The following is a 24,378-nucleotide window of genomic DNA, read 5'->3' as shown; positions in this document are numbered from 1 at the left end:
GACCTCTCTGCACTTTCTCTTCTTATGGGGGTAAAATTCATATTAAACTTCTTTAACCCAGTATTTCAGTCTGCTTTTACTTTGTAAATACACGAATAAAAACTGCTTCATTCATATTTTTTGTTCATTCTTGGAACTACATTATTGATTCAAAATCTGTCTGATGCTGGCTTCAGAATGTTTGCGTGGCTACTGAGTTATTTACATATTTTATTTATTTAAAGAGACATAAAATCCAGAAATTAATATTGTATTGATTTTATTAGGCACTAGGAATATTGAGGGTATTTTGTTTAGGGGGAAATATTATAATCTGCTAAATTTAAACATAAAACTCCTTAAGCTGAATGTAGTAGACATAATATTAAAATGTCACATAAAATCAACAATACTTTTTTCAGCGGTAGGGTGGTTACCACCTCCATCTATATTGCATTTACTGTTACAATAGTTAGCTAAACTGCTTAGCTGGAAAGGCAGGTCATGACAGTAACTAGTATTGTGGAAACTGATTCCAAATACGAAAAAATATGTTTTAAAACAGGAAACATGTTTTCTTGCAAACAATACCACTGCAGTTTGAGGAGCAGAAGAGAGTAAAATGGCCAAAATACATTACAGTTAGGAAACACAGATTTCATCAGGTCTGAAGGAAGCATTCATTTTGTTACTGAAGTGTTGTTCAGTCAGTCAGCATCCTGTCACAGCAAGTTAATATGGGAAAGAGAAAACAACTAAGTAGAAAATGTTAAGCTATTGCTGTCTCTGCATGTTGCTTTTGCCTTTTTGGCTTGATTATTCTACCTTATGTGATGGATAGAGTTGTCTAAGTGCGTGTTTCGTTTGTTTGGTTTGATGGGCTGTCAGATTTAGATTTAAACTTCCTACCATCACTACCACCACATGCTACCTCTGCCTCTTCTCATTTGGGCTGTCAGGCACATTTGTTGTTATATCTGGAGGAGCAGTTTATATTGACAAGCAGTCATTACTTATGGCAGTGTTTAGTCAAGCTTCTTTTGCTGCAGTATAAATGTTCATTTTGCTAAATTGCAAGTCAAGTATGCTTGGCCAGGAGCTCTTACCTCTGCTACAACTCACTGAACCATTTGCATCACTAAGTCATAGTATTTAGTCAACCACTCAGGTACAAACCTTGATGAAATTACCAAATTATATTTGGCAAATAGCAGCCGATGTTTTGTAAATAATAATCCCTAGAGCTTTCCTGAGAAATAAAACCCTCCTAAAAAGATCTTAAACTTTAAATATTCCTTCAAAATTTTTGGTGATAGGTTAAAATATACTGTAGATTTCTTTCAGTTCTTTATATAACTTAGTTTCAAATTCAGTTGTCCAAAAGATGCTGCAAAGGGTAAGTACATATTAAAAAAGTAAGGACCTAACTGGTCAACTATAGATTTTTATTGCTAATGTTCTTTATTTCCCTCTATCAAGAAAAATGTTGGCAACAATTTTTATGCTTCTGTATCTTAAGTTAGAAAAAGAGAAATAATGTACATGTATCCACAAATGAGCATGGCTTAATGTTCCAAAATTTGGGCATCTGCACTCATGAAGAATAGATTTTCATCATTTGAATCTGATCACAATATTATTATAATTAAAGTATTGTATCACTTTTTCTCATTGCCACTGTCAGAGTGAGTGGATCTGTAAGGAAGTTAGAGTACATCTACACCTGAGCCTGCCCTACCCCATGTCCCCAGGTGGAAGAAACGAATAAAGTCATGTGACAATCAGATGACTAGGAGCTGGGTGCACTGGGAGATATAAAGGCAGCATCTCAGTGAGAGGAGAAGAGAGCCAAGTAGAGAGGACTCCAGGGAGAGGAATCTTGGGAGTCTATGCTCTATAAAGAATTAGGAGGGCAGTCAGGAAGGCTGGTAGTATAGAAGAAACCCTGGGAAAGAGAAGCAAGACAAGTAGTGGTTGTGGGGGACAATCAGTCCAATTATTTAGTGTTCCCCAGGCCAGGAAACCATAGAGGGTGGGTGTCAGTTCCACTTGTACTGCCACTCTGTTTGCACTCACACCCTTCAATGTCCCCTTTATATAAGTGGGAAGACCGGACTGAAGAGAGCCCAGGATGTCTTGTTGCTGACCCTGGGAAGGAAGGGCTGGAATTGAGGTGATGAGAAGACAGACCCTCGGGAAGGAATGGCTGTGCCTAGGGACCAGGGTGGAAGACTTTTGGATGTGTTTGGACTTTGAGAGCCCAGAAGGGATTCTTGTGATTTGGTCAGAGGGTTAAGGCACCTCAGCAGTGGAATTGTGCTGATGGCCAAGAGAATTATTGGTAAAACTAGGAGAGAAACTGAGTCATGGTAGTTGCAGTGCCTTGGCAGGCCATAAGGGGGTTTGCTGTTGGTCTGCATCCTACAACAGACCCATTAGCATGTTTTATTTCCTCTTGAAAACTTGATGGTTTAGTTAAGAAGTGTTATTGAGAAGATCTAGTGTGGGCTGGGGAAAAAGGGGAAATACCCCCTTCATCACCCCCCCCTTTTCTAGGTAAAAAGCACGGTGCATCCATAATGAAAACTATTTAGGGAACTCTGCCTTGTAAAAAGGAGAGGGCTGAAAGTATTGATGACCCCTAGAGAAAAAGGTGGGAGATCCTTGGTATGCTTGTGGATTTAGCACCCAGCCTTATAGTCCTTACTCCGCTAAATGAGTTCTGTTAAAATAATCAGTGGACTTACTCACCTGTGTAGGTGCTGCAGGATTAGGCCTTTAGGTCCTGATACTGGTAACACTTATTCCATGCTTAACTTCATGCACGTGAGTAGTCCCAGTGAAAGTACTCCTGTGCATAAATGTTGGTACTTTGCCCCATGATTTGTACAGGGAGGATTCCTAATCAAACTTATAGGTAGGTAAGAGAGACAGAGGAAGATACTCTTGTAGGGGCATAAGGAAGGAAAAGAAAGGGAGAAAGGAAAGCAGAATTTCAGAGTTTAAAATGTGCACTTATATTCATTTTAATTATGCATTTGCCATCAGACTTGCGAAGTTGCTGGCCTTGGTTCTGGTTTCAGAAAGGAAATGTGTCACACTATCATTACATTTTTTGCAAAGGAGCATAAACAAAAGGTTGAAGCGTTGACAGCTATGACAAAGTTCAGTACCATAGTGTGTCACCAGATAAGTGATACTGTATAGTTTGTGGCAGTCAGCAAAGCATGGCGGCCACTATTCATGTGTCTGTTTTAAAAGACAGGAAGTGTTACCCAAAGGAGGGAGAATATCAGAATTTGACAGCTTGGTAGACACTTAAGGTTAAATGTCTTCTTTTGAATAGATTTAATTTATATATGTATTCATTTTATTTTATGGGTTGAAGTCTGAAATTCCAGGCTTGCAACACTTTTTTGTTTATCTCATTACTTGGGGGTGTTTGTGCTGTGGGAGAACAAGCATATATTTTTAAAATTTACTGCTAAAATTGAAGGGTACTATATTTTAGATGTTATCTTTGATATCCAGGTTTTTTACTGTACAAAAATGCAAATGTACATGCAGCCAACAGCCAGCCACTGCAGTGAAATAAGTGCCTTATTCAATTTTTATTAGTAAGTGTCCCATTTCTGAAAATATACTGTATTGTTAATAGATTATGATGTATAGCTTGGACTCAGTTGCTCCACTGCAGCCAGATTTCCTTCAGATTTCTCAGACTTGCTACTTTCTTTGCAAAACAAGAGCTTTAATTCAGGGTGTTAAATGGAAATTTAAAACTCTACATCATAGTCTCTCTCTCTCTCTCTCTTTTTTTTTTTTCCTTTCTTTCTTTCCCCATGACCATCTTATTATAAGATTCCAGGATTTTCATTCTGTTTGTGTCTCACTCTGAAGCCTAGAATGTCTGAGTCAGTGCAAAGCAAAGGAAAAAGCTTCAAGGATGGTTGAGCGTTCTTTTTGTCTAGTATATTATCAGGCTCAATCATTACTGGAATTCATGGACTTTTATGTCCAATTTTTAAGTTTTTGAGCCATTTTTGGCTTTTTTACACTTTACAAATTTACACCTGAATGACAGCCCGGACTTTCACCTAGTTATAAATAATAAACTAGAACCACACTATGTAGGTATTAAGGTTATATTATCCTCCTTTCTTTCACATATTCAGTTTGTTCCGTAAGTTCCTTTAATTTCCCAGGCACTTATATTCATTCCTTTGTATCTCCTGTACATGAAGGAGTGAGGGAGACTCTAAAATAAGAGTTGCTGTAGAAATAAAACTTCTGCTTTCAGTTTTCTCCAAATTAAGGGGAAAACAAGCCACAAAGGTGAAGAACTGAGGCAGTATATGGTGGACCAGTGGAAGCTAAAGGATCTCCTTTGCAAGAAATCTATTGGCAAAGTTTCAAAGAGACTGATTGTGTAGTGAAATCATATAATGGATACTTGAAGCAGGAAAAGCACTGAATATATGACTAAAAAGAAATATTTTCTTTGTAACTTTTGATTGTTTAATCTCTGAACTCTTATGCATGTCGAAAGTAAATAACACTCATCAGTGTTTTTAATATTAAGTCCACTATCTATTATACATATTTTTGGTGTGTACAATATATAAAATATTTAGAAAGCAATTCTGGATGTTATAAATTGACTGACTGCTTGGCTTCAAAACTATACAATACTAGATCTCCACATTTTGGGGATCATTGTTGGTGAAGGTAATGATCTTAATTGCCCATTGGAGGGACCCAACCATCTTGCTCTTCAGATTCCTTCAGCGCCTTGTGTTAAACTAGAATAAAATGTACATGGATGGAGTGGCTGAGCAAAAAAAGCAGAGAATAACTACCAGATATATTCAGACCTGTCTCTTCCCCTCAAAGATTGTAGGCCACATCCTCAGCTGCTGTAAATTAGTGTAGCTCTATTAACTTCAGTTGAGCTTTACCAGTTTATACCAACTGGGGAATTGTTTATCTTGAGTGAAAAGTTCCTGGGATTTCCCTCTTCCCCTCCTCCCCCTTTTAAGCTTCCACACAGTCTAGCCAATGTTAGCTTTTCTCTGCTGAAGCTTTTGCCTCCTGGAACATATACCTTCCAACATTTCAAGTGGCTAAAGCGGGATGCAGCACCATTCAGGTTTGGTCCATCCACGTAGGGATGGAAGGGCAGTCTGGCAAGATTTGATTGATGTTGCAACCTAGCATATGGGGTTGCAACACCAATCACATTTAGTGGAGAAGCAGAGATGGAGAAGCAGACAGGCCAAATGTGAGTAGTGCTGTGAGACCCTGTGTGCCAGGTCACACCACCACCACTGGGTTTGGGGCCCCTCTCAAAGGGGGGTCCAGGGCAAACTCCAGCCCCTGGGCAGCCCTGAATGGAGGAAATGTTCACTTCAACCAGGACAGAGGGTTTTGGGATCAAAGCAGGACCGTCCAGCTAAACCCAGGACAGTTGGGAGGTCTTGGAACATCCTTCCTGTTTCTCTCTCGCTCTCTCTCTCTCTATCAGCAATTCTTCATTTCATTTTAAATTACAGCTAGAAACATCTCTTCTCCTTTGCCTATACATCTTAGGTCTCTCTATCCTTTGGCTCTTATTTCTTAGTAACTTTATTATTTAACTCCATAAAGTGTTTTTGGATAACCATTTTCTTGTCTTTTATTACATTAGAGAGCAATTAGTGGCTAATTGGATTCTATGTTCACCTTGTCATTGACTTCTTATTTTGTCTTGGACAAGTCATTTAACCTCTCCTCTCATCATACATATAAGTGGGTGAATAATGGTTACCTACTCTGTACTTTACAGATTATTGAGAAAGATAATTAGTTTGTAAAGTTAATTGAAAACGGATGACGCATGCTATTGGAATGCAGAGATTATTAAACAAAGTAGTTTTTAAGTTTAACTTGCCTAATGTTAACTATTTTCCGATGTGAAAAGTGGACCTGTGTAGTCTTTATCTTGTTAATATCGTTCTGGTGCAAAAGAAATCTTTCTTTTTGTAGGTGCTCGAAGATGCAGAGTCTCAGCATTTGTTCCAGTCCATCTTGCCTGATATGGTGAAGCTAGCACTGTGTCTCCCTAGTATCTGCACTCAGGTAAGTAAGCGCAGATAGGTACACCCGCAGGGCAGATTAATTTCATATAAACTATAACTAATGGCTGGGGTCAAAATGCCATAGCCATGTTATGTTTCTATTGAAAGCTGTGGTGGTTCTGTCACATTTAGCTGAGGCCTAGGGAGCAGGGAGGACAACACACATCCATAATGGTACAAAAGAATATTAAAAACCCACTGTCCCATTTCTGAACCTTAATTTAAGCCATCAATCAAAATTCTGTATATACTGGAATGTCTTGTTCTTCTTTCTAATGACATGACCATGAAATTTTTAAACTTTGAATTAATTCCCCCTGTTCAAAATATATTTAGTGGATTTATACCCTTTTGGCTTTGAAACCACTTTGAAAGCTATTTTAATCATATGTGAATAATGCTTCTGATAAGGCTTTCCTCTTTTACTTATAAAAATACATGATTATATTTACACCTCCACAGTATCTGTGAATATACTGTTCTCAATAATGATCATGAATGTTTTACTTTATTGTAATATGGCCAAATCCTGCAGGCACTTCTTAGTTGGTATAATGCTTACTGCAGGGAATAGTCACCTCAAACTCAATAGGACAGTTCATGTGAGTAAAGATTATTTAGATGAGTAAGCATTTGCAGGATAGAGCCTCTTATTTGTAAGCATGACTGTCTCAACTTTTTAAATAGGTTTTTCAAAAGTAAGGGGGTTGTATTGGAATAGAAAAGCATTGTCCTGCTTAGTTATGCTAAAGAGGATGTTTACAGAGGACACAATTTCAGAAAATTGAAATATTTTCTGATCTTTTTACCAGTCATTTGGCTGGAAGAACTTTTCTGACAGCTACAAAGCTTTTAAAAGTGAGTACAACATGAAAAGGACACCAAGATGATTAAATTATGCATATTTTAAAGGAGTTTTACTTCCTTGAAATGTTTCTATTTGAGAGATGAGTTATTGACCGTTGTACACTATCTGTAGGTCACTCTTTGAGTTTAGATGTAGCTGAACTTAAGATGCAGTAGTGAAATCTATTTTATACAGCGAAATGACTTAATCTACAACAGCAGTATAGTTTACCTAAATAAACTGAATTCTGTGAAACAGGATTTTTCAACCTTTTTTTCTTCCATTTTTTTCTTCTGTGATATCATAATCCAGTCTTACAAAGCCCTAATATAGATTGATAGATGAATATATGGAGAAAGAAAAACCTGTGGCCAAAAGAGATCTAAATTCAGTGATTATAAATTTAATAACTTCACATTTTATAAAAATGTATCAAAACATTCTTAATGAAGATTTCATTTACTACATGTCTCTTAGGGTTGTATGTCCAATAATTCTACTTATTGCACCTGTTCACACAGGAAATTTATTTTCACAGCTAGTGCTAAAATATAATGAGTCAGCTCCACTGAAGCTGTTCTTGTTTCATTTGTGGAGAACCAGAAGCAAAGATGGCAATTGTTTAATTGGGAGGGAGGAGCTAGAAGAAGGGATGAACAAATGTATTTTCATTTGATTATTTTTTAAATGACTATTACAATATCTACTAGCCCATTACTTAAATAATTTTAATATATTTTGTAATATTGTATCAGATATAAAAGTGGTTCTTAAAATAAAATCACTTGAGTGTTATGGGGAAAAAAATCAAGGAAAATTTTCAGACTTCTTTTAATGCACAGTTAAATTTTTCATGCTGTCAACTATGATTAAAGGATAGCAGGGTCTGCTAGTTTGACTTCAGTTTCTAAAATCTAAAAAGCATTAATTTCATCCTGGTTTTCAGATATGTAATTGCTTTTGCTCGTATGAAAATGTGGCTTTGCAAAATCTGCGTCTCCTGAAGTCAAGTTACCAAACCAAAATGGTAGATGAGGGCCAATTTAGTTTCCTAATATTATAGTAGACATGCCAATAGATTAGTAAAAATACAAAATGGTCAATTTACTGAAGATGAGTGGGAATCTGTGCCCCTTTTTGGAGGTCTCCTTAAAAACTAAGAATGATAACTAAGGACTTAATGCAGAGATTATTGATCTGCTAATACATTAGTGAAAATGCTGCATACATCTGAGGGTTTGTTTTCTCTTGTGTTGTCTAAAGTGATACATCTCTGATACTTTTTATTCTAACACATTCTATTCTGCCAATATACAGTTTCTCCTCTTCAACAAAACTTTTCAAGACATTTTTATAGCTCTGCAGCAGTATTTCCTAGTTAATTCTGAATAATTACTCTAAATCAGAAATGTAAAAAACATAGCTCTGGCCTGGATTCAGAGGGAGGGGGTGTGTGTGTGGGGGGGGAGAGGGGGCATGTTCACATCCTGCAGAATCTGAACTTCTACTGGGGAAGAGGAAAGTTGGCGTCTCATTGTTAGAAAGCAGACATTGAAAACATGGATCGCTTTGCACAGAACTTGAAACAATAGCTTGGAGAAGTGTAAACTCCGTCACCCCCATTCATCTAATTGATTGGTTAACTCTCATATCTAGTGATGATGCTTTAAATGTGATCATTAACTACTTAATTTCTGATCATTTTCATGGACTGAATGGGGAAGAGGTTGGGAGCGAAGCTCATGGGAGATGAGAACTGGAAATTAACACAAGGAGGGAAAGTGCATTGAAGAAAAGAGGAAAAACACGAGGAGGGAGAAAAATAGAGAAGGAAGAAACACAAAGCAAAAATGGGTGTGGTTCTAATGTACAGCATATTTTTTTCCACTGGTGTAGAATTTAATGATAAAATAATGAGCAGTAATAACTAAAAGCTTAGTTTTTATATAAATGCTATAGTCCACCTTTGAGCTTTGTGTAAACTTCTAATTGCACTGTGCAGACTGGATGCTCATTTTGCAGTAGGTTTACTTATCAAGAGGAGACAACCTCCCTCAACCCTTCCCCCACCAAACAAATGAAAACACCCAATTCCCACTTACTGCAGCTCCATATTGCCAAAGAATTTAGGGAGAGGGAAGCCGATATAAATCTCTCTGTCCTTCAGTCTCTGCAGTGGCTCCAGTATGCTTAACCTGGTTCTCTCCTTTTACCCACTCAAGCCTTCTGGAATTCCTACAGCCCTCCCAGTAAAATGGCTGTCCTGAGTAGCTGCCAGCTGGGGTGAAAACCAGCTTCCTGCACTTACCACCCCCCACACTTCCAGCTATCTCCCTCTCACTGTAGGTGTGTTGCTTGCAGGGAGTGGGGAAAGAAGATACCCTTTCAGAGATGCTTCTATTAAGTATGTGTTTGTATTGCAGCCACAAGGTGTGGTGGCAGTTCAAGTAGACATACCCATGCTAACTTTAATCTAGTTAGTTTGGGTCCTGGAGTAGTGAAGCCACAACAGTGTGCACTTCAGTACAGGCTAACCCTGTGAGTAATAACCCAAGGTTCTTGGGCTCATACAGCTCATGCTGAAGCATGTGCTGTCATCTCTTCATTGCTCCAGGACTCAAGCTAGCTATATTAAAGCTAGCTTGGCAGGGCCGGCTCCAGACCCCAGTGCGCCAAGCGCGCGCTTGGGGCGGCATTTTGCCAGCAGGGCGGCAGGCGGCTCCGGTGGACCTTCCGCAGTCATGCCTGCGGGAGGTCCACCGGAGCCGCGGGACCAGTGGACCTCCCGCAGGCATGACTGCGGAGGGTTCGCTGGTCCCGCGGCTCGGCTGGACCTCCCGCAGTCATGCCAGCGGATGCTCCACCGGAGCCGCGGGACCAATGGAACCTCCGCAGGCATGTCTGCAAGAGGTCCACCGGAGCCGCGGGACCGGCAACCGCCAGAGCGCGCCTCGCGGCACGCCACCCTGCTTGGGGTGGCGGGATTCCTAGAGTCGCCCCTGTAGCTTGGGTATGTGTCTACTGAAATTGCAATCGCACCCTGTGACTGCAGTATAGACATACCCTAAATCTGTAGCTGCTGTCTGGGTGAGGGTAGCATTTCTATAAAGGGGCAGAAACCTGCTCCCCGCTCCGGGTCTTGTAGAGCACTCATAGATGCAGCGCATGATGATTATAAAACCAAATACTGAATATTCTTTGTAGTGTATGATTCCCTGTTAATTTGTTGGCAGAACTCCCAAATGGAGCTGCCAGCAAGGAGAGTCTGCTTTGGGCTATAGCCCCTTTTAAGTCTCCTTTAGCTGACATCCATGAGGCTCTCTCCTGTTCACTATAGAACATTTTGTGGAGGGGAGAATTTACAGAATATGCTTAGTGCATCTGTTAACATTACTCCCATGAGTTTAAAAGCCATATTTGGTGTTCAGATAAGAAGGATGGACCATCTTCAGTGGCCACAGATGTTTCACAACCATTACTAATGAGCAAATGCCTTGTCAGAATAGTGAGCAGACTCAAAGACCCAGTGAACAGTAGAAAATTAGGTTGATTTAACTACCTAGGCTGGGGTGTGAAAAATCCACACTCCTGAGTGGCGTTGTTAAGATGACCTACATCAACAGAAGAATTCTTCTGGCAACCTCACTACTGCGTCTCAGGGAGGTAGATTACCTACACTGATAGAAGAACCCTTCCTGTCGGAGTAGGTAATGTCTACACTGATGTGTTACAGTGGTGCAACTTTGCCACTGTAGTGTTTTATGTGTGGACAACCCCAAAGGCTAGTTTTGCCTGATATGAGCTTATAGATAGGGAGGGAGAAAATATTCTTTATAAGACACTGTTCTTTATTAGTCTTTACTTAAGACTTTCTGGTTTTTCATGGATAACTTTGAAAGTTGGTGGCTCATATTTTCAGTATTTCTTTTCATTTTCTGGCCCCTAAACTTTTTTGTTTTGGCCTTCATTAGGGGTATTTTAATAATAAAAAAAAAGTTATTCCACTCTGGCTAATTATGCTTCCCTTAAAGTATTAAATCTTTAATTATGGTGTCCTGGTCTTCATAACATTCATTATGTAGACGTGTAAATTCTTTGGAGATAGGCATCTTCAACCTGAGGACGTTGCATGGAATTGTGAGATTAAGGTGGATTGAATATGGTGGTAACAAATGGTGTCGATAAAGGTTTACTCACACAAGTTACAAATGTGGACAGTTTGTAAGTAGGCTCTGTACAACCTTCTCAATTCATTTTTGACAGTGCATGTCATTCCTGATCTCATCCCAGGCCTATTCACAGCTCTGCTAATACACTTTAGTCTTGTCCTGTAAATGTATTGCTAAGTTTGGTCCTTTTTTATATCATGGAGTGCTTTTTGTGCTGTGGACAGATGCCCATGTAGAATGAGATTCTCCAAATTGGTTTCCACCTGTGATCAAATAAGATTTGAACAGTGATTCCTCACAGGAGCGAAAATGGTGAATTAAGTTCCACCCAAATCCTCCACTCCATCCAACATCTTCCTCCTGTATCATAAAGAGACAGAAGTTCTAATTTATGCACTGCACATATTTTATAGGGTGAGGAGAAAGAAAGAAAGCTTTCAAATTGATAAGCCAGTAATAAAATAAATATATAATAATAATGGTGCTTGTTGTGTTTGTTCTTTAATTCAAATTATATTCGATTCTTCTAGTTATCCAAAACTAGAAATTGGATGAGGGAGTCAAAATAAATGGTTGAGTAATTAAATATTTTATAGTTAATGTGACATTTGTCCCCTCATTTTACAGCTGTAAGTGGGTGATTGCTGTAATCATGCATTTTCTTTAAATTGTGCAACAGCATTGTGACAATATGCTGAGGTTCCCAGAATTGAGAGTTAGTGTTAACCCTCTCAGCCTCAGCAGGTGAGAGTTTAGCTATTGTTAAGAAGTGTGACAACTCCCTGACACACCAGCTTGTCAGCCTTCCCAGTAAACTTCAGGACTCTGTCAGTCTAAATCTTGCCTTGCAGGCAACAAACTTCCCCAGAGACATCTCCCTTCAATATCCAGTCTCCTTAGTGAGCAAACAGAAGTTAAATATGTTGCTCCTTTAAGGAGACAATATACTGCAGCCTGTTAGCTTAAGCGGGTTTAACACTCCCTTCCCTTTAAACAGTGCACTGAATTGTTTTATAGTAAAGGTAGAGCAAATTTATTTAACAAAAAGGGCAGAGGATTGAATGATGCCAAGTATAAGGAATAAAGATGAACGGTTACAAACAAACAAAAGTAAAAATACACTAAGACTAAAACCTGATTTAACAAACTACTCTCTCTTGTTCAAAGAAGTGTTTCTCAAGGCTCTTTTTTCCAGCATGGCTGACCAGACTCTCTGGCCAGGACCCTTCATAGATCTCAAAGTGATCAGTTCCTTTGTCCCTTCAAGTGAAGGATGCCAAAAATGGCCTTTTCTCTCTGCTTATATCTTTACAAAATTCATTGACCATGCTTCAAGAGAGAGGCAGGCTTCCTGGGGTGCAATCTTCATCCCCCATTGAGATTGTTAAATGGTTCTCTTTCTCCCCTTTGCTCTCCTGATGGCTTTGGCCTTGGCTACACTGGCACTTTACAGCGCTGCAACTTTCTTGCTCAGAGGTGTGAAAAAACACTGCCCTGAGCGCAGCAAGTTACAGCGCTGTAAAGCGCCAGTGTAAACAGTGCCCCAGCGCTGGGAGTGCGGCTCCCAGCGCTGTAAGCTAATCCCCTCGGGGAGGTGGAGTACCTGCAGCACTGGGAGAGCTCTCCCCCAGCGCTGGCACCGCGACCACACGCGCACTTCAAAGCGCTGCCGCGGGAGCGCTCCCGCGGCAGGAGTTTCGAGTGTAGCCAAGCCCTTTGTTTATCTTGCACGTCAATGTGCTTTTCTTTGTCTTTGGTCACATCTTGCCTACTTTTCAGCGGGGAGCCATTCAAGCAATCAGAATCGTATTCCTTTGGAACAGTTGTAGCTTAAACATTGCTTGCCAAATACATTTTAAGAACATAATTCTGGAGCATATTTATTACCCTTTGTATACACCTCTTACATACACCATGCAATGATTTTTGGGACAAGTATGTTACCAGTTTGTATAGATATCTTACATAACACCTTTTGGATACAAATCATGACACCAATGTGTGGGGTACAGAGAGTATGTCAGGCCTGACGAGTTGCTGAGACAGAGTAATAAACTACCCACAAGAATAACTTTAGAATCCAGCTGCTGGAATAAATAAAATATAATATATCTTACTTGATTTTAAGATTGCCCGGTTATTACTACATTCCGTCTGTTTCCACCTCTGGAGCCTGTTTTTTCTCTGATAAGTTGTGCTTTGTTGGCCTTATTGTTACTGATTAGAAATCTGCTATTTGTCAAACAAGCTTGTTCCCAATCATCTTAGTTGAACAACCCTTGACTTTAATGGTGCTGCTGATTTAAGGACCAACCAATGGCCCTAAATTACTCTTGCTCTAATTTAGCAAATGTAATTTTGTGCTCCTGGGTTTTTTTTGTGGTTTTTTTTTTTGAATTGCTAAACTAATTATTTCTCTCTCTCTCTCTCTCTCTTTTTTTGTTCATTCCCTTCTGATAGCCAATACCTTTACTGAAACAAAAGATGAATCACTCCATCACAATGTCACAGGAGCAGATCGCTAGTTTTCTAGCCAATGCTTTTTTCTGCACTTTTCCAAGACGCAATGCAAAGATGAAGTCTGAGTATTCTAGTTATCCAGACATTAACTTCAACAGGTATGGCATTTTTGAATAAATGGAGCAGATGACCCTTCAAGGAAAATATTGTAGTCACTTAGGGGAGAATCCTGTTTTTCTTTCACATCATTAAAAGGCAATTAACACCAATTCAGTAGTTGGTTTCTTGCTTCTAAAATTATAAGGAAAAAACAGGAAACAATTTAATCACATTATCCATGGGAAATATGAGGGTCTTGTGGATGAAAAGTTAATGCTTGAGAACAAGGCTGACCTACCCCAATCTATTCACAAACTCGCACTGGTTTAATTAAATGAGTGCAACCCCCTGTGTGGACACTTATTTCCATTTATGAAAATTTATAAGCTTAATGAAAAGTGCTATATAAGAGCTAGGTATAATTATTGTTATTAAAGAGTGGCTTACTACTTTTTAGCTTCAACCTGTTCCTAATAGACTTAAGTGAAACTGAAATAAATCTGGCTTAAACTGAGTGTGTCCACACAGCCTTTTATGCACTGGTTTAGCTACATCAGTTAAAAAGGCACCTTAAGCTGAGTGTAGACAAGCCTTTATTCTCCCCTTCATGGGCTCAAACTTGCACTGAAATAATTAAATTGATTTTAATTCATACCTTTTGTTAAATATTATATTGGTCTATGCCATTTTTCTCTTTAAACTCTCTGCCCATCAACCAATATAAATTCCTACATTGTTTCATCACCACTTTTTAAATCAAAGTATCTCAGATCTTCTGCTCAGGACATGCACTAAAACAAACAAATCCCTTTATTTACATAGGACAGAATGTTGCCTTTACTCGCATGCATGCAAGGCTACTGATGCTATGCTGGGGAAAGGAAGAGAACATACAGTGTCCCTGAAAAGTGGAACTGTCTTTGTTCTCAGGGCTTATCCCAGTTCCTGTTGATTTTTACAAGAAACATGTTTTGTCATGGTTTTTGTAAACACTTGCAAATGTTGACCACGGGAGCTGGTGCAATTAACATCAGACTGGCTGAACAGGTATCCCGCCACCATCCCCACTAGTTCTCTTACATAGTGGAACCATGGGTATGCAATCCTTCATAAGTCCTTGGGCTACTCCTCCATTGCATTAGAGTCCAATCCACATGGAGTTACTGTCTCACTCTTACTCCAGGCAGTGCTGTGAGTGACATGACTACAGAAAGATCAGCTGTACTGCAGCCATTTGCTTGCAGTTGTAGTCATATCCTAGGCCACTATGAACTCTTCTTCCTATCTCCCTTGCACCGGTAAAGAATAGACTGGGGAAGGGCACCTGGTGTGGAGGGAAGACAAGCAGCTGACAGTGCATAAGGGGAGAGTGAATAAATATTGCAGAGACAGAGAAAGATTAATAAGGTAAGAGCTGCAGAGGAAAGGATGCAAAAGGCAGATTGAAGGATGGAGGCATTCAACAATGAGCAGTGGGAGAAACTGACCAACAGGAGTAACACTGTTTCCTACCTCACCTTTAACTGTAATGTGGCCTCATTTGTATTTTGAAAAGGGGGAGAGGTGAGGAAGAAAAGGGTAGAGTCTGCCCCATTTTCTTCCCACCCTCAATGCCAATGTCATCTTCTCTCCACATTTCCTGGTTTTTGAAGGTAGGAAGGAAAGGGCAATAAAATAAATGTCCGTAGCCATTAGTGGTATTGCATGCTTGTAATTGGGACAGAATTTGTCCCATTACATTCTCTAAGATTTGAAAATACAAACAAGCATTCATGAGCTGGCAGCATATGCACAAAATGTACTGGGCAGTGTCCAAAATCATAATTGGTAATTGTTATAACAATGCACTCACTCCACTACTGAGGAATATCGGGCCTTTTTCCTAATGTGGTGTGATAAAATTCCTCCTCTACCTTGGTGGATCCTGCACTTGTTGGCGGATTTTGCTAGCCTCAGAGATCTTCCTGTTGGGAGGTTTTTGGGGGAACCCGGGCCCGCCCTCTACCCCGGGTTCCAGCCCATGGACTGCAGCTGTGTAGAGTACCTTCTGGAACAGCTACAGGACAGCTACAATTCCCTGGGCTACTTCCCCATGGCCTCCTCCCAACACCTTCTTTGTCCTCACCACAGGACCTTCCTCCTGATGTCTGTTAACGCTTGTACTCCTCAGTCCTCCAGCAGCGTGTCCTCTCACACCCAGCTCCTTATGCACACACCACTAACTGGAGTGAGAGCCTTTTTATACCCGGTGTCCTGATTAGCCTGCCTGCCTTAATTAGTTCTAGAAAGTTCCTGAGTGTTCTGGAATAGTCCCTGTTATATTACCCAGGGAAAAGAGACCTGCTTAACTTGGAGCTAATGTATCTACCTTCAACCCCTCTCTTGTCGCCATCTGGCCTGACCCTGTCACAGTGGTTAGAGAAGGATATATTAGAAGTTGTTCTGCTGCAGCAACCCTGCTTTCGCACAGCAATATGCTATGGCATCGAGACTTAAACTGTGTGGAAACCACTACATTTTATTTTCTGTAAAACTGAATGAATTACTTCCATTGCCTGTAGAAATTCATCTACTATACTCCTTTAATGAAGCAGAATAATTGTGTGCATATTAGCAAATTTTTGTGATTTTTTTCTTTAACAAATGCATTATTCCATAATTAAACTGACTTTCCGTCTTCCCAACATTTGCATAATACACATTTTTCTTCCTACCAAATATTTAAATAACAAAATTTGCAACTTAAGGTAAAGAATATACGTACATAAGAAATTTCTTCATCAAATGTCTTTAACTTCATACAGCAGTCATGTTCCTAATCTTCTATTATTAATTTGTTTTATTCTACAAAGAAATGGCTAGGTATGCACATGCTCAGGTTTTTTTTTGGAAAGGACTATAGAATCATGGGTCAAATATAGGTATTTTTCAACCCTGTTAATTTTAGGGCCTGATGCTATGATTTGCTATTCAATCTTGTATCTCACTGGAGTCTATGGGAGTTGATGGTGCTCTGCACCTCACTGTATCCATCCCTCATCGTTAACAATGATGGCCTTTTGTTTCAAAGTAAAAATGATCTGTACCCTCATAGTTGTGTGGATTTCGCTTTTATGTCAAATTGCAGAATGAACCATGCCCCTTTCACCTCTATTCATTTTAAACACATTTTAAAATTGGTACTTCATAGATGGTTAAACTGAGAAAGGTCTTAAGTCTAATTTAAAACACTTTAAATCTGCTGTCAGAAAATGTCCCCCTTTTCCACTCCAGGGCTTGGCCATTTCAGGTAATAAAATGAAATGGTACATTTGGTATGTACATATTAAATAAAAATTGTCACTGTTTGCCTACTGTGATTTGACAAGACTATCAATCTGTTTTATCAAACAAGCCATACTTGGTACAAGAGATTGAGAACATACCATTTATTTTATTTCCTGTAAACCATCTCAAATGTGCCACTGCTTGTGCTGATGAAGGCAAGTTTCCCGAGTGCTTTTGTGCATGCTGACAACTTCGTGGCCATCTGGAAGGGAGACCGCTTATACGTCAGCGTAACTAACATAAGCCATTTTACACTTTGCCCTTTCCAATCCAACTCTTGCTATTGTCACTTAAAATAAATATATATGTGTTAGTACATCTTTGACTTTGTGGTGCTTAATTTTATAGTACACTGTAACATTTTCATATACATTTAGATTGTACTTCCTCCTACAAACCTCCTACAAACTGAGAGGCCATTAAGTAGTAATATAATAAAGTAAAACACTTGCCAATGTGATTAAATACATCCCTTTTAAACCTGGCAAGGATGTGCCTTTGTGGGTTTTTAAAGTCGTTAATAGTATAATATATAAATTAGAAGTATATCTGATAAAATGGAATTGTCTCTAAGACTCTTTTAGGATTACGATGCTAAAATGTTGCCTTAGAATTGTAATTAGGACAATGTCTATGCCGCTTCCTTTCAAAACGTTTAAAAATATTGTAAGCAGTATTTTAGAAGGGAAAGAGAGATGAAGTTGACATGGAAAAAATGCATTTTAACTTGTCTGAATTAAAGAGAGACAATTGGGGAATTTAGGTGTTATGGTTGAAATGCCAATCCTATCTCCATCACAAAATAAATAGTTATTAAGTTTATTATTGTGTGACACCCTTGTTGATAGACGCTGCAGAGAGGTCAAGCGCCAGCTGTGCTTAGAGACTGAACAGCATTTTTCAGTCCTAGAGGTGATCCTTCTAGAACATAGTTGAGGCACATTGTTGGGGTAGCTGAAGAAACTTACGTGGCTCCTGCTTATGATGTATCTGTTCTGTGAATAGATAGAGAATCTGAGTTGTGTCCAGGGCTTATCTATCTAGCACAGGGTGGGCAAACTTTTTGGCCTGAGGGCCACATCTGGGTGGGGAAATTGCACGCAGGGCTGAGGCAAGAGGTTGGGGTGTGGGAGGGAGGGAGTGTGGTGTGTGTGTGAGGTGCCGGAAGGGGCTCAGGGCAAGGGGTTGGGGTGCAAGGAGAGATGCGGAGTGCAGGAGGGGGATAAGGGGGGGTTGGGGCTCAGGGCAGGGGGTTGGGGTGCGGGAGGGGGTTCAGGGCAGGGGGTTGGGGTGCAGGAGGAGGTACGGGAGGGGGTTCAGGGCCGGGGGTTGGGGCTCAGTGAAGGGATTGAGGTGCGGGGTGCAGGAGGGGTTCGGGGTGTGGGCTCCAGCCTGGTGCCGCTTACCTGGAGTGGCTCCGGGGTGGCAGCGGCACCGCACTGCTAAGGCAGGCTCCCTGCCTGCTGGGGCCCTGCGCCAGTGCTCCTGGAAGCGGCTGGCACTATGTCCCTGGGGCAGAGGGCATCATGCAGAGCCCTCTGTCCCCCCAACCACCATGACTGTCCCCCAGGGGCCACAGGGACGTGGTGCTGGCCACTTCTGGGAGCGGTACCATGGGAGTGGCAATCCCGTGGGCTGGATCCAAAGCCCTGAGAGGCCGGATCTGGCCCATGGGCTGTTGTTTGCTCACCCCTGATCTAGCACCTTTTGGGGAACAAAATATTCCTCCTCGTTCACTCCCTTGTAAAATAAAGAAATAAAACATGTATGGCTGAACCTTTTGTTCTTCAATTTCACTACTTTTGTGTGAGGATTGTAGATGAGAATGGTCTCTGTCACAAGGGTTTGTAGTGATTGTGATACTGTTGAGTTTGCCTGTTTTTCCTATTGAGTTATCAGACTTGCCTCTTAAATTCCTACACTTTGGGAAGCCCATTAATTTTAATTAATAACTGCCCAAATATAATGGAGTTTGAAGCAGGTTATGAAGGTAAAATATGCTTTCTTCTCAAATTAGTTTTCCAGATAACTGTGAGAGGGGTTGAGTGGCTTGTCAAGAGCTCAAACACGTTACTTATGTGGCTCTGATCTGCTAGCAGCTGTTGACTCTTAACTATGGTATGCTGCTACAGTAGCTCCTTTCCCATTTTTCTGTAACAAGAGACTAAGCACATTAAAAGCGCATGGCCCCCAGTCATAAATAGGCTTAGCTCAGATCATAGGCCTCAGTTTCATATTTTAAAGCAGTACATACACAGCATAAACCTAGAGATTTTTTGACACACAAGTAAGAGGGTAAAGTGAAGTTATATAAAAAATGCATCTAAATTATGGTGCATTTCTTCAATAGTGACAATATAAAATACTGACACCGCCAATATGTATCCTAAATTTAACTCCAGCCATGTCAGGCAGGATCTTTAAGCTAATTATTTTAGTGAATGGAAATAGGAAAAAATTTACACTAGTTAAGATATATGCATCTTTTATGGATTTTTTTAATATAGGAAAGGAAATGGACAAACTGTACAGACACTTATACAGGGGAACTGAAATCTGATTTAGCAATAATGCAATTGTCTCTTACCATAAACAACATCAATTTCATAGCATTGAGTATTCTCTGTGGAGTAAATTACCCAGTGTATTTGAAGTGATCTGGTTAGGGAATAGGAATATATATTGTTTCTATAAAAAGTGGCTCCAGTTACCTCCTAACCATCAACATTTCATTGCAAAGAACTGAATATTGCTTTTAAATATTTTTTTTTGCCCCTTTAGGATGGTGGCTGTGTATTCTATTAATCTTCACTATGGATGAAAATGTTTATTATTAAATGTGTAATTTTCTGTACAACTTACAAATATACATGTGAATTTGGGTTATAAAATGTCTAAATTTCAAAATGAAAAGTCTTATATTCTTTATAATAAAATCTAAGACTCTATTGATCAGTTCTTTATTATATTATTTATAATGATCAGTAGAGCAAACTAATATTTGGGTAATGGGAATTTGGTTTAATGCTTCAAGCATAAAAGCTGAGTTCTGGGTTCTGTTCCTGGTTTTCCTATTACCTAGAGTATGTCAACACAGCAGCTAGACACCTGCAGCTGGCCCATACTTGCTGACTTGGGCTTGTGAGACTTGGGCTGCGGGGCTGTTTCATTGCTTTGTAGACTTCCAGGCATGGGTTGGAGCCTGGGCTTCTAGGGTCCTGCGTTGTGGGAGGGTCCCAGAGCTCGGACTCCAGCCCAAGCCTAGAAGTCTACAAAGCACTGAAGCACCTCTGCAACCCAAGCCCCGTCAGCCCGAGTCGGCTGGCCTGGGCGAGCCGCAGGGTTTTCTTTTCTGTGTAGACATACCTTTAGTCCAGAATTTTCAAGTATCTACTTATTTTGAAAGCCTCCATTTTCAGGTGCCTAACTTATGACCTAGAGCCTGACTTTCAGTTACTGAGCTCCCACAGTTCCCTCTGACTTCAGCAAGAGCAAGATTTGCTCTTTAGTGTAAATTTGAGGGTCTTAAGACTAAAAAAAAAAAGATCCCCAGTAACTTTAAAAGAAGAAGTTGCTATTATTTTCTTTGATCCAGTTTACTTACCCAACATGGGAAAAACCCGGAAATAAGAAATGCCTCTTTGTTGGGGGTATAGTAATGGAGGGCAGTGTTTGCAATTGGACTGACCAATAAAAATTACATTGCTCCATGTATATATGTTCATACAAACCTTAGTGGAAAAAAATCTTTGTTTTAAAGGTAAATTTCTAATTATGTATCAGGCTGTTTAGTACTCTGGTTTTGTCTGTTTTGTTGACAGTATTTTACACCTGACACAGTTAATAGTCTGCAGTAAGTAAGAGAAGAAATTGCCTGTGAGGTTAAATTGTTGAAGTATAGTATGTTTCTTCTCTTTGAGGCCAAGGGGAATCCCAAACCTCTAAGCTACTTTCTATGTACAGAGAGGAACAGAAGACAGGTTTTAATGTAGAAAGGTGGGATTTACTTAATTAACTTGAAAAAAAATACAGCAGCACCAAATCTATTTATTTCACAGTGCCTTGTGTGTTTGACTTGTATAAGTCTGCTCTGAGGTTTTTCTTCACTAGAAAACATAATTGCTCATTAGATAATTGCATTTCCTCTTGCATTACCACAAGAGTGATAATTTGCAGTCTGCTTGATACCCATCATGACAGGTTTTCTCAGAATTATCACCTGGATTGTTAGAGATCACTTAGTTGGGTACAGTTTTGACACTGTAAAAGAACATTCTCATCATTAATCCATCTGAGACCTGTTTTTCCACAAAAACCTTGTATTGGTGATTTACTAAAACCTGTATCAGCTTGTACATTAATACTACTGAAAATTTTACTCTTTAAGAAACTTAGGAGCCTGGTTTTTCAATGAGACTTAGGTTCACAAGTCACTTGGATGCTTTTTTAAAATATTCAGCAACATTATTTTGTAGTTACCATTTTTTAAGTGTTTACTGTGACTCTAGAACTTACACGTATGCTAGCAAATATCTTTTATCTTTTATCGGAGATTAGAATTTCCAATTCTAAATTTCTTTACATTTCTAAAGATCTTCCTATGCTCTATAGTTGACACTTAACTTCAGAGCTGTCCAACATACTGTTGTCCACAAAAGCATTAGTAGAATGTTGTGGAGACCGATGATGGGAATATAAATAACAGTAGCAAACACTTATTGAAGCTGTCTGTTCTTCATGGCGGCTTTGACCAATAACTGATTCCAGCACAATTTCATCTTGCAGAACTTGATCAGTATCTGTGATGGAACACAAAATATGTTAAAATGTAAATGTAAAATGTTTAGACAATAAGGGTTTATTTTTTTTAAGGGTGACTAGAATGATAATACTGTACTAATCAACTGCTTTTATTATTAGCCTGAAACTTTTCAAATGTAGTTGCTGCACTTATATAAAGAAACATTGCAATCTGCAAATACTTTGTAGAGAGATTCTCCTGACTTTCCCAAACGTTTGATACAAAAACCTTACAACTGTATGTGGTCTTGGACTGTGGTTCTCAACCAGGGGTCCCTAGGGGGCTGCAAGCAGGTTTCATGGGGGCCGCCCAGCAGGGCCCAGGGCAGAAAGCTAAAGCCCTGCCGCATGGGTTTGAAGCCCAGACCCTGAGCCCCTGCCATCCGAGGCTGAAGCCTGAGCAATGTAGCTTTGCAGTGGCTCCTGTGGCATCAGGCCCCAGGCGATGCCCTGCTTGCTACCCCCTAATGCCGGCCCTGACTTTTATGTGAAGAAAACCTGTGATTGTGACACAGGTGGGCTGTGGAGTTTTTATGGCATGTTGCGGGGGGGCTCAGGAAGAAAAAGGTTGAGAACCCCTGGTCTTGGAGATGCATGGGATTAAAGTTGCTTGGAGTACAATTGAATGAAAAGGTCAGATAATACTACTGATGTGACAGGATACTTATTGAAAGGTTTCAGGCAAATGTTTATAGCAATGCAAATTGAAGCCTAACAAATCTTTAATGAGTGAAAGAAAAGATGGTTTTGAAAAGAGAAAACACTTCTGTTTTCCTTAAGCAATTCTATGGTGCGGGGGAGAACCTGAAGTCAAGTTGCATGGTTCAAAGAAATAGGCAATGATGGTTGAAAGCAAGTGCTTCTATAATCACTAGTTAGCCTAGTCTATAAATTGTTAGTGTTTTCTCATTTGACCCCTGGTTTTTCTCTTAGGGCCTGGTGAAGTGGAGTGGAGTGTCCACATCTCCCACTGACATCAGCAGGATCTGAGTGTGCTTAGCATAGTAAAGGATAAGGCCTTTAATACCTATGTAGACTTAAGGGTCATTGTAGCCATGTTGGTCCCAGGGTATTAGAGAGACAAGGTGGATGAGGTAGTATCTTTTATTGGACCAACTGTTGGTGAAAGAGAGAAGCTTTTGAAACACACAGAAGAAGAGCTCTATATGGCTTGAAAGTTTGTCTCTCTCACCAACAGAAGTTGGTCCAATAAAAGGTATTACCTAACCCACCTTGTATCTCTATGTAGACTTAAATCACTCTTCACGAAGTACATACAAGCATAATAGTTTACCTCCTAAGCAGATCCACCCAATAAGATGGACTATGAAAATTAATATCTTATTATTTGGGGTTCAAGTAATTGGTCAGCCTGTGCATTCAAATGAACTTTTGCTTAAAGATGTGTTGTATCCTTCTGGTATTTTTGAAATGGAAAAGTGAATATTCCTTATGTGCATGGCTGCTTTCTTTGTCCCAATAACATATTATTCTCAAGGATGAAATGGATCTTTATGCAGATGGCCAGCTCCATTTAAGTTCTATATTTTAAATCTCATTTTAAACTATTTTAAGGGCTTGAGTGGGACTTTAGTGGTACATACCCCGTGTGCTGCCCCGCTGGACAGGAATAAATGTCATCATCCACTGTGAGAGCATGTTAAAATCCAGGAAACAGCATGAGTAATCTGATTTCATGTTCAACTGCATCAGCAGAGATCAATTTTTTTTCATGATGAATAAGGTTGACTGCAGAATTTAAATTGCACTGTCTGATAACATGGAACCATAACTGGTGTGTTTGGATACATGTAAATCTCATGGAATTACAATGAATGCCATGTATCTGTGAATGGGAAATTTTATTTTGAGATTTTATGTTTGAGTCATTCTTGCCATAAAACGCAAATCTTTAATTATGAAGGTAATTAACCTCTGGAACAATTTACCAAGGGATGTGGTCGGCGGTGAAAGTAACTTAAAGGACTTACTGGTACACCGGAGTCCTGAGCAGGGGGCGGGGCCTCAACTGGAAGGGGTGTGGCCTCAACTGCAAGAGGTGGGGCCTTTAAATCATGCCTGGAGCTACCAACTGCAGAGGCGGCTGGGAGCCCTGGAGCTTGGGCAGCAATTTAAAGGGCCATGGGCTCCCTGCAGCAGCCAGAGCCCCAGGCCCTTTAAATTGCTGCCTGAGCCCCGCTACCAGAGCCCCCGGGGTAGCAATGGCGGCCTGGGGCTCTGGTGGTGATTTAAAGGACCCGGGGCTCCCGGCCACCGCTACTGCAGTGGAGCACCAGGCCCTTTAAATCACCAACATATACACGTCTTTTGACTGGCGAAAAAAAAAATTCCCTGGAACCTAACCACCGCTATTTACATTAATTCTTATGGGGAAATTGGATTCGCTTAACATCGTTTCACTTAAAGTAGCATTTTTCAGGAACATAACTACAACATTAAGCTAGGAGTTACTGTATTCACTTAATCTAATCTCTGTATGTCTGAGTCATAGCTGCCTATACTTCATACATATATTTACTCCTGTAATACAGCAGTGAGATGGAGAGCTGATTTTCTTTCT

At 40.0% G+C, this 24,378-nt stretch overlaps 1 protein-coding gene across 8 annotated transcripts in view; it reads left to right on the top strand.

The window, feature by feature from the left end:
* Window positions 1-24,378, top strand: part of PARG (poly(ADP-ribose) glycohydrolase) — a 165,181-nt gene that overhangs the window by 84,912 nt on the left and 55,891 nt on the right. For all 8 annotated transcript variants that reach the window (XM_045024994.1, XM_045024995.1, XM_045024989.1 and 5 more), the window contains exons 8-9: window positions 6,004-6,096; window positions 13,572-13,729. In XM_045024994.1, coding sequence (XP_044880929.1) covers window positions 6,004-6,096; window positions 13,572-13,729 — 251 coding nt within the window. The remainder of the gene's footprint in view (window positions 1-6,003; window positions 6,097-13,571; window positions 13,730-24,378) is intronic.

The sequence above is a fragment of the Mauremys mutica genome, chromosome 7 (genome assembly GCF_020497125.1).
Source record: "Mauremys mutica isolate MM-2020 ecotype Southern chromosome 7, ASM2049712v1, whole genome shotgun sequence".
In the NCBI taxonomy this organism is placed as follows: Eukaryota; Metazoa; Chordata; order Testudines; family Geoemydidae; genus Mauremys; species Mauremys mutica.
Note: the sequence above shows the minus strand (reverse complement) of the source record. Positions and strands in the feature narration are given on the sequence as shown.